Below are 11,703 nucleotides of genomic sequence, written 5' to 3' on the forward strand. Positions count from 1 at the left end.
TTTGCTGAACACACAGATGAAACCCGAAAAATTAGAATATGGTGCAAAAGTTCATTTATGTCAGCAATTCAACTTAAAAGATGAAACTAATATATTATATAGACTCATTACATGCAAAGTGAGATATTTCAAGGCTTTATTAGTTATAATTTTGATGATTATACAGCTTATGAAAACCCCAAATTCAAAATTAGAATATTGTGAAAAGGTTTTCATAAGCTGTAAGCCATAATCATCAAAATTATAACAAATAAAGGCTTGAAATATCTCACTTTGCATGTAATGAGTCTATATAATATATTAGTTTCAGCTTTTAAGTTGAATTACTGAAATAAATGAACTTTTGCACAATATTCTAAGTGGTCACCTGTGTATTAGAGTATAATTTCATAAGTATAACCTGCTTTAATGTCCGGCTATGACCGTCACTCAAGCTCTTTAATCACTATAAATCATACAGATGTATTATTAAAGAAGGATTTAATCCATTTAACAATCGTTTCATTTCTTTAATAACCAGACGAGCCTGTAAAAGCAGGTGAACATCCGGATCTCATTCAAGCAACAGCCCGTCCGCATTTAAACTCATTCATTATTGGTTCATTTATTAAGCTGTTATTTACCCAAAATATACTGCATATAATTACAATGAACACAGGAAGCATAAATACAGGGGGTGTAGACACGTTTAAACCTCTCAGAGAGCCAACGCCGTTTAGTTTCGGATGGTTTTGTATCACTATAATTATTATCATCCTATTTGTCTTTAAGACCAGATATATACATTAATACATTTTGCTAGAACACTGTGCAAATCTTCGTATGATTGACAAACGTTTGCAGAACAGTTTTAGTTTTGCATAAATTAAAAACATGAACAGAGATGGCCATCCTTCAATGTTCATAGCTTTTTATATATATATATTCATTTATTTTTGTGTATTTTCCTGTGCATACACAGGAAGGAAAGATAATGCTCAGCAGCAAACAGTCGTATCGAAGAATAATTCATCCAAAAATGAAAAATAATTTGGTTTAAAACAAGATATGCTGTTATTTTTGGAAGAATCTCCATGCAGCTCTTTTCCATATAACAACAGCATACATTAATTAATTAAAAAAATTCAACAAATGCATAAGAATTTTCCATTTTGGGAGAATTATTCCTTTTTAAAAACCACTTATAATGTTATGAGTATTTTCTCTATATACTTCTGTCATCATATTTTACATGAAAAGCACCTTTTTGAAGATACCATACATTTTCTTAAAAAAGAAAAAGTAAATAAAAACCTCCTAATCTCCAACTCAAGTTCAAGTTGACTACAAAATAATTACAATATATGTACAAAGAATGGATGCATTGATGATCACAGCACGTTAGTGAGAGAGATGCATCATGGGAAACAGCGTTCTTGGGGAGTTTTATCAGACGTTTACGCACTCCTTATAAACTCAGTTCCAGACGCAGTCCTCGGTGTTCCGGTCATGCCGCGACAGGGATTTGATGACGTCATTGGCAACAAACACATCACTGGAATGTTAAATGAGCAGAAGGGCGATAAAAAAAACAAGATAAAGCAACTCGAGCAGTCGGACATGTTCAATATGGCATCCGTCACGAGAGAATTCATGCCAAGAGAAAAGAATGAAACCGAACAGGTGAACAGGTAAACTCAAACTTCATTAAAAGCCATGTCACGTCTTTGAGCGTTTCTCCACAGATCTCCGGCTTGTTTACACTGGGATAAACATGCGTGACGCCGACGGCCTGATGATCGAGACGTCAGACAGAACCAGGAAGTGCAGGTGAGCGTGTGCTTTGAATGTGAAGTGTTGCGAATGGATCCGATGCGAGTTTCACGTGGATTTCTGCCGGTAGTGCAGCGTCAGGTCGCCGCCGCTCTTCCAGATGAAGTGCTTCACCGTTCGCAGGTCCATGTTGGGATCCAGAACCTTCCGGAAGCAATGCAGCATGTCAGAAAGATGCATTCAGTTCGGTTTATACACAGGGATCTGAGATCTAGGAGACTTCACTGTGGCATGACTGGTGGTTAATTAGGAAATTAACTCAGAAAACAAGCATTTAGCAAGTTTCTTGGTCTGATTAGCACACATGCAACAATATTACTGATGATGTCCTAGTTGACACTGAAATGTAAAAACATGTATGAATACCAATTGGGATGCACTGATATGAACATTTTGGCCGATACCGATAACTGATAATTCTTTATATTTGAAAGCCAATAACCGATATATTGGACGATACCTATAATTCTTTATATTTGAAAGCCGATAACCGATATATTGGCCGATACCGATAATTATTTTATATTTAAAAGCCGATAACCGATATATTGGCCGATGCCGATAATTATTTTATATTTAAAAGCCGATAACCGATATATTGGCCGATACGATAATTCTTTATATTTGACCACCGATAACCGATATATTGGCCGTTACCGATAATTCTATATATTTGAAAGCCGATAACCGATATATTGGCTGTTACCGATAATTATTTTATATTTAAAAGCCGATAACCGATATATTGGGCGATACGATAATTCTTTATATTTGAAAGCTGATAACCGATATATTGGCCGATACCGATAATTCTTTATATTTGACCACCGATATATTGGCTGATACCGATAATTCTATATATTTGAAAGCCGATAACCGATATATTAGCCGATACCGATAATTCTATATATTTGAAAGCCGATAACCGATATATTGGCCGATACCGATAATTATTTTATATTTAAAAGCTGATAACCGATATATTGGCCGATACGATAATTCTTTATATTTGAAAGCTGATAACCGATATATTGGCTGATACCGATAATTCTTTATATTTGACCACCGATAACCGATATATTGGCCGATACCGATAATTCTATATATTTGAAAGTCGATAACCGATATATTAGCCGATACCGATAATTCTATATATTTGAAAGCCGATAAATCGGAAGCGATATATAGCCAATCTTAACTGCTTGATTGTTTGTATTATTGCAATATGTAACAAGTGAAACGAAAAATGTGAATATTGTGAAAAGGTTTTCATAAGCTGTAAGACATAATCATCAAAATCAAAAACTAATAAAGGCTTGAAATATCTCACTTTGCATGTAATGAGTCTATATAATATATTAGTTTCACCTTTTAAGTTGAATTACTGAAATAAATGAACTTTTGCACCATATTCTAATTTTTCCAGTTTCACCGGTGTATTATTGCCCAGCTCTGATCTGCTAAATGCAACTATAAGGCATAAAGATATTATAAACATTAACATTAGGGACGCACGATATATCGGCCACCATATCGGTATCAGCCGATATATGATCATTTTTAATGTTATCGTTATCGGCCCGATAAGAAAATTTGTCAGATATATTAAAGCTGATAAATAATGTATTATTTCCTTCAGCTGAGACACTTCAGATGTTTAACATGATGATTTTGAATTGCTTGAAATATGATTGGAATCACTTCAAAAAAGGAAAATACAGTTCAGTCTGTCATATCGGCTACATACAACTATTATGAGAACATTATAAATGAGTGCTTGGGATATGGCTTTTAATGCTGAGACTTTTGTTTTTGTAATCAGGCTCTAAAAAATTATATAAAAACCCCAAATATATCGGTTATCAGCTTTCAAGCGTAAATAATTATTGGTGTCCACCAAAATCTTCATATCGGTGTATCCCTAATTAACATAATCTTTTCTGTGAAGCTGCTTTGAAACGATGTGCATTTTTATAGTAATTTTTCAGTTTAAACAAAGGTTCCTGTTCAGAAGCATGTTGAGAATAAAACAGCTTCAAGACTGGTTAAACTGCACTGGTACTGCTATGGAAAGTGTAACCAGTACTCTGACTGTGAGAGCGATGGAATGAACAGTCCTGCACTGGTGTTGCTGTGTTCTTCTGAGACGCACCTGGTCCTGACAGAGCAGCTCGATCTTCTCCTCCGCTAGCACCGCCATGTCCTCCTCCTCCTTCTGCTCGCTGGGCTTCTCTCCGGTCGAGCCGCCCGTCTGAGACTCGCTGTCCAGGTTAATGATCTTCTCATACACATGTTCCATCACCTTCCTCACCTGTAACATGTCACTGGCCGACAACCGGTCCCTAAAACACACAAACACACCGCTAAGCATTCTAATGCAGTTTCATTTACATCCAAAACGGTTGCATCCAGTCGCTTCAGACTGATACATCACCGACGCGCGCACACACACACACACACACACACACACACACAAACACACACACACACTCTCGACCTCACTCCCTCAACCTCAGACACACACTCCCTCACACACACCCCCTCAACCTCACACACACACTCCCTCAACCTCACACACACACACACACTCCCTCAACCTCACACACACACACACACACACACTCCCTCAACCTCACACACACTCCCTCAACCTCACACACACACACACTCCCTCAACCACACTCACACACACTCCCTCAATCACTCACACACACTCCCTCAACCTCACACACACTCCCTCAGCCTCACACACACTCCCTCAACCTCACACACACACACACACACACACACTCCCTCAACCAGACACACACACACACTCCCTCAACCAGACACACACACACACACACTCCCTCCCTCAACCACACTCACATACTCCCTCAACCACACTCACACACACTCCCTCAACCACTCACACACACACTCCCTCAACCACACACACACACACACACACTCCCTCCCTCAAACACACACACACACACACACTCCCTCAACCACACTCACACACACTCCCTCAACCACTCACACACACACTCCCTCAACCACTCACACACACACTCCCTCAACCACACACACACACACACACACACTCCCTCAACCACACACACACACACTCCCTCAACCACTCACACACACACTCCCTCAACCTCACACACACTCCCTCAACCTCACACACACACTCCCTCAACCACACACACTCCCTCCCTCAACCACACTCACACACACACCCTCAACCACACTCACACACACTCCCTCAACCTCACACACACACTCCCTCAACCACACTCACACACACACCCTCAACCACACTCACACACACACCCTCAACCACACTCACACACACTCCCTCAACCAAACTCACACACACTCACGTACTTCTTTAACGTCTTTGCTCCGGAAGATGAATGTGGTTGGAGGTAGAATGGGATTTTGTTGAATTTGGGCATGTTTTTCTGTAGGAGAATTAAATAAATGTGTTTTAAATAACAGAAATAAAAGTACAAGACATTTCTTGGAGACGTGAACAGGATCTTACGTCCACGGTGATGTCGATGACCCACTGCGGGACCGTCTCGTTGAGTAACATGGACTCAGTTTCTCCGCCGGAGTCTCGACACAACAGCCTGCACAGGGACACACTCGTTTCATCACTGAACACCAGCATCTGAAGACGGGATTAAACATGGACACACACACACACACCTGAATAATGTCCTTCCTCCCGCTTCCCCGAAGATCACCGGAGTGTGTGGCGGCACCTGAAAATATCCGTTTCCTTTCTGTATCCGGCTCTCATGTTCACCGTTCACTGAGCAAACACAACATATGACATCATCATCATCTGCTGAAGAAGAAACGTATACATATATATATAGTAATTATAAACTTGGATATCATTATATGTAAATACTTATAAATGTTATATTGTATAAAGTTTATAATTACTGTATAATATGAATAATTATTATTATTTTAAGTAATACACATGTATATATGTATAATATATAGTAAAGCATTATATATATATTTATTATTTTATTTCTATACATTTTATTATTTCATTAATAATAATAATTATTATAATAATATATATAATAAGAATTATTATAATAAATTAAATAATATATATATATATATAAATTATATATATATATATATATATAATATTATTTAATTTATATTTATATATATATATATATATATATATATATATATATATATATATATATATATTTATTTATACATGTATTATTTTATTTATATATATATATATTAATTTAATATTATATATATATAATTTAATTTATATATATTTTATTATTTCATTTATAATAATAATTCTTATAATATATATATATATATATAGAGAGAGAAAGATATATTAGTGCTACTAATAATAATATTTATAACAATATCTATATTAATTTTAACAAAATATCCAAGTTTATAATTCCTGAATCATGTATTTTTTAGAATTAGCATATATAATACTGCAAGTATAAACTTATAATAGAAAACATTTATATTTGTCAATACATATATATATATTATACTGTTAGATATTATAATCTGTGTAGTTTAGTTTCTGGAAGAGTGTTTTTACCGCTCCCGTGGTTCAGTTCGCTGTCCTCGTCCATGGGGTTGATGTGTGTGCGAGGCCAGTACTCCAGCAGCGCCTGAAGCAGAAGCCCGCCCAGATTCACTGCGCCACAACAAACACATTAGCACACCTTCAGGACTTACGGTCACGATAAACAGAAGCCTCTGGAGGGCGCGCTCACGTTTAGGGTCGGATCCGTCAGGACTGGTGAAGCCAGCGTCTTTAGCAGAAACCCAGGCCGCAAAACAGTCGCTCTCGTCCAGCGTTATAGTCAACATCTGTCAATCAAAAGACAAAAGATTGCTGACAGACCTGACAAACACTGAATCTGTGATGAGAGGAGCCCACAGTTCGGTTAACTTCAGATTCAAGGATCTTTCAAGGACTTTCCAGATCCAATGCCCTCAAATTCAAGGACTTAATGTGGGGACATTTCACATGAGAGCTAACTTGTGTTATCGTGTTGTGTCAAACTTTTTGCATTGATTTTTGGCCATATGACAGAGATCTGATAATCTATTTGTCGTAGTTCTGTTTAGCATAAAACTGAAGAATATTCGGTACATCCTAGCATTAAGCTTTGTATCAGTAGAAAACCTGTAGTATTTTCAAATTACAGTGCTTCCCTCCCTCAAGTCCCCCTGAGACGAGAGATTTATGTATTTTTAGTCTGGAAAAAATCCTCCAATGACGCAAAAATCGTCATTTTGTGTCATCGGAGGCTTTTTTGGCCTGAGGCTAGAGACTACAGCCAGTAGGAGGCGCTAGATCCGCATGTTTTCAACCCGATCTCACTCACAGAATGTACAAATAGTGTCAGCCATCTTTTATCCGGAAGCTAAGCTAACAGGCTCTTGTTCTGTGGAGAAAGCTGAGTAGTAGCGGTTACCATCCTCTTTTCCCGGACATGTCCAGCCGCCGAGATCGTCCAAAATGTCCGGGATTGGTGAATTTTGAATGTAGAGTTTACATGAACGCTAAACAAGTGATCGGTTAATGTGCGTTTTAACATTGCTAAGAAAATTCCCGCTCCTCCGTGAGATATACGAGACCGGTGCGTCTCACAGGCGCCGCTCATCAGTAATCACGCCACTGGTCTCGCGCCGTTCTCCCGTGGCCGTCAGTCTCGTCCTGCTCGCCGCAGTAAACATGATGAATGGCGACTGGAGAACGCAAAAGCCGAATCCCGGACATTTTGTTAATCCCGGGCAGACTCGTCACGGAGACTCACTAGTAGGCTAGCCTTGTTGTTTAACTGCGCTCTTACTGGTAGGCGTGGCTTGGGAGTGGCCTCGTAGGGCAGCGAAGCAAGTGCATTCTGGGAGTTGTTGTCTTTCATCCACATGAGCCACAAATACATTTTCTGGCTTTTCTCAGTCTAGAAAGCTCCACATTTCTCTAGATTTCACATTTCTACTACATAAATGACCCATTTTAAATACACATTCATCTTTACAGAGGTGAAGTAACCCTTTAACTTAACTTAATGCGCGTAAATCAAGCAAGCTAGTGTGTATAGGCCACGAAGTGTTGGCGAAATAACACATTAGCGGACCGGAGGGAATCGTATGGAATTTTACTTCTTGCACAAAATAAATTCAAGCACTTTCAAGGACCTGTGAATCTATGAGTGTTTATTTTCAAAAACTTTCCAGGGCTTTGACATTTCTTTTTTTTCATATTCTCAAATTTTCAAGGATTTCAAGGCCCCGTGTGAACCCTGTCTGTTCTGCAGTGACTTACCCCCGTCTTCAGATCCACTGAAAACCAGTTTGGCACATAAACCATCTTGAACCTTTTCTTGATCTCTTCATCAAACTCCATCTTCCCCAAGTCTTCAACTTTACAAGCCTGAAAAACACCAGAAAACAAACCAGTTACACGACAGCTAGCATTCGAATCAATCGATGAATATAAACGTTAATCTGACACGGTACCTTAAGCACATCCCAGTATGCCACATTATTGTTGGTGTCTTTGGTCAGAATGTGTCTTTTGTCATTCAGAATGTGGCACTGAATTATACTGGCGCCACCTAGAGGTCAAGACATCAAATCAACATGCTGAAGATACAGTTTAAATCTGATCATCATACATATGTGAGCCTGGATCACTAAACCAGTCTGGAGCCGCACGGGTATATCTGTGGCAATAGCAACTATACATTGTATGGGTCAAAATTATCCATTTTTCTTTTATCCCAAAAATCATGAGGATATTAAGATCATGTTCCATGAAGATATTTAGTAAATGTCCTACCGTAAATATATAAAACATGTATTTTTGTGAGTGAATGCAGCACAATCGTGAACATAAATGCACAACTTTAAAGGAGATTTTCTCAATGTTTCGTTTTTTTTGCTCCTCAGATTCCAGATTTTCAATAGTTGTGTCTCGACCAAATATTGTTATATCATAACAAACCACACATCAATGGAGAGATTATTTATTCAGCTTCCAGATTATGCATAAATCTCAATTTAAAGCAATGACTGGTTTTGTGGTCCAGGGTCACATTTATGTTTCACTGGATGATACTGCAACATACACAGCTGTGTATACACAGCATAACACAAAAGAATACAATGAAAACTGCTCATCAAGCTCATTTCCTGGTGTCTTTAACACACTAAAGAGACATAACTCAAGACTGAAGTACATCATGCACAGTCGTACCTTTAATAACCTGTTCGGGCTGCGTGTACAGGGGCGTCAGCGGAGCGCTGCAGTCATTGTCATAATCTCCAGACGCTCGGAAGTTATGGATTCCCTTCAGAGACTATGAAACAGAGAAACATTTTTAAAAAACTCAATATAAACCAAGATTTGCCTAGAGAACCAAGAGTTATATCGATAATTAGAGGATATTTTGCTAAATGTGTTTATTGTGTTGTACGTTGGCAGGTTTAGGACTGACTCCTTAAGTCTTTGGTATTCTTCATATTCTGTATTAAGTAAAGATCATGTTCCATGAAGATATTTAGTAAATGTCCTACCGTAAATATATAAAACATGTATTTTTGTGAGTGAATGCAGCACAATCGTGAACATAAATGCACAACTTTAAAGGAGATTTTCTCAATGTTTACATTTTTTTGCTCCTCAGATTCCAGATTTTCAATAGTTGTGTCTCGACCAAATATTGTCCTATCCTAACAACCACACATCAGTGGACAGATTATTTATTCAGCTTCTCAATTTCCAAAAAATTGACCCATGTGACTGGTTTTGTGGTGTCTGCGCCTGCTCTTACATCAAGGATAGGGTGGATAACATGCAACACAAAAGATTACCTTAAAATAATACCACTGGACCACATCCAGGGAAAGGCGACACTAAATAATGACCTTCGCGAGTAAACGAGCACGCTGCACAATACTCAAAACTCAGTGTGTGTGACGTCACAACAGCTGGAGCAGGTGTTGTTTCCGCTCACGTCACGCCGGACACCAGCTGCACTTACCCATTTATTAACCGTGGACTTCGTGGTGGAAACCCAGATGGCCGAATGCGGATCAGCTGACCTGTCCAGCTCCATCTGGAAGACACCCAAGCACATCCACACTTCAGTAACTTTCCCTTACTCTCCATTACCTGGTCGTAGGCCACCGCTGCCGCAGGTGTACGAGGCATAAACCTACACCCCAGATTTAAAGTCTATGGAGATCACTTTATTTTTCAATCTTAACAATACAACACATATCCTATAAATACTTGACACACTTTGTATTCCACTCTATGCTTCCGAGTTGTTGTCAGGCGGAAACCTTGCATCTCCAAAAACGCAACTTTGCAGGAAATGGAAAATACACTATTTTTGTTTTAAGTAATTAAACACCACGTTGTCAAAGTTGATATTGTGACTTTTAAGTATGGTCAGACATTTGCATGAGTCATTATATTATTAACATTTGACCAAAATCAAGATCTAATGTAGTTAGGAGGTTTTTGACCAGCGAATATTGTAAAATTTTGGATATGTGTGTTTTGTCCGTCATTAGAACGGCCACATCTGAGGCAGTGAGTGCACCGCATTGTTTTCTTCAACTTACAGGTAACAAACTTTACTGTAGCTAATATGTGGGCGCTCAGTTTTTTCTGATATTTGGACAAAATCTTATATTAATAAAAGACAAAGTGCTTCGCACAGGCTTTTTGAGACCGTATGTACTAGACTAAGACACACTTCTCTGCTCCTCAAACACATAAAACATCAGCCTTTATACATGTACAGTGTTTCTTGAGTAAAGAAAATGCTGTACTTATAAAGAACTGGTTCTTTTAATTTACCATTGCTTTGAAAACAAGAAGAGACGTTCCAGAATGTGTTCATTCTCGATAGAGGTGGGCGGAGTTATGAGGTTAGACTTACAGTTTGAGGAGCCAATGGAGTTACGAGATAGAGTCACAAGCTCTTTTTAATACTTTTCATTGCTTAAATATTTGCAAAACCCACAGACAGTTGTAAAGAGTGACCAATAGTAATGATTTATGAAAACAAATTAAAATGACGAAACATGCAAATACGAGGTTTCGACCCGACTGCGACAATATAACTTGATTGTGGACTTTTAATATGTTTTACTATTCTCCTCTATCTTTATCCTGTTAATATTGTAAATAAACAGATATCGGACCACAGAAATGACTTCTATTTAAATAACCGTGTGGTAAAACCTATAACAAAACATACCAGCTTACTATCCAGCTCTAGTCGAATATACACGCATATATATATATATATATATATATGTAAACATACACACACTCTATACGAGACCCAGAAATGTTACAACAGAAATCTGACTCTTAAATAAGTTAAAATAAACTTCACACCTTCAACACAGGCGCTTTCTCCTCACAGATCAGCACACGGATGTCAGGATTGCGCAGGTCTGTGCAGTATATCTTGCGGTCGCGACCCCCGGAATAAACGTGTGTGAAGGCCTCGTTGACCTGCAGCGCCCAGACGCCCTCATCATGAACGCGGTACGTGGCGATACACCTCTGCTGACCCAGAGACCACAGCCGGATCGTCCCGTCAGAACTCCCTGAAAGACACTGAACACACACAAACCAGGGCTGAACACAACAGGACAGAAAGGAGGAATCCACGACTGGACAAGTCATCTCATTAAAGGGGGGGTATAATGCCCTTTTCACAAGATGTAAAATAAGTCTCCGATGTCCCCAGAGTGTGTGTGTGAAGTTTTAGCTCAAAATATCCCACAGATATTTTTATATATCATGTTAAAATTGTCACTTTTTGAGGGTGAGCAAAAACGCACCGTTTT

General features: G+C 38.5%; 1 protein-coding gene across 4 annotated transcripts in view; it reads right to left on the bottom strand.

Moving 5' to 3' along the window:
• Nucleotides 1-353: 353 nt before the first annotated feature.
• The window catches only part of wdr48a (WD repeat domain 48a), a 25,886-nt gene continuing 14,536 nt past the window's right edge, over nucleotides 354-11,703 (bottom strand). For 2 of the 4 annotated variants that reach the window (XM_079602007.1, XM_079602010.1), the window contains 12 exons: nucleotides 11,246-11,470; nucleotides 9,873-9,947; nucleotides 9,086-9,188; nucleotides 8,347-8,444; nucleotides 8,153-8,260; nucleotides 6,591-6,687; nucleotides 6,413-6,511; nucleotides 5,512-5,617; nucleotides 5,345-5,432; nucleotides 5,185-5,261; nucleotides 3,965-4,154; nucleotides 355-1,956 (listed from right to left, as the gene is read on the bottom strand). In XM_079602007.1, coding sequence (XP_079458133.1) covers nucleotides 1,861-1,956; nucleotides 3,965-4,154; nucleotides 5,185-5,261; nucleotides 5,345-5,432; nucleotides 5,512-5,617; nucleotides 6,413-6,511; nucleotides 6,591-6,687; nucleotides 8,153-8,260; nucleotides 8,347-8,444; nucleotides 9,086-9,188; nucleotides 9,873-9,947; nucleotides 11,246-11,470 — 1,362 coding nt within the window. In that variant the 3' untranslated portion in view covers nucleotides 355-1,860. Of the gene's footprint in view, nucleotides 1,957-3,964; nucleotides 4,155-5,184; nucleotides 5,262-5,344; nucleotides 5,433-5,511; nucleotides 5,618-6,412; nucleotides 6,512-6,590; nucleotides 6,688-8,152; nucleotides 8,261-8,346; nucleotides 8,445-9,085; nucleotides 9,189-9,872; nucleotides 9,948-11,245; nucleotides 11,471-11,703 lie in introns of all 4 variants that reach the window. The other 2 variants (XM_079602008.1, XM_079602009.1) reach the window with 2 other exon arrangements.

This window comes from Phoxinus phoxinus, assembly GCF_949152265.1.
Source record: "Phoxinus phoxinus genome assembly, chromosome: 24".
NCBI lineage: Eukaryota > Metazoa > Chordata > Actinopteri > Cypriniformes > Leuciscidae > Phoxinus > Phoxinus phoxinus.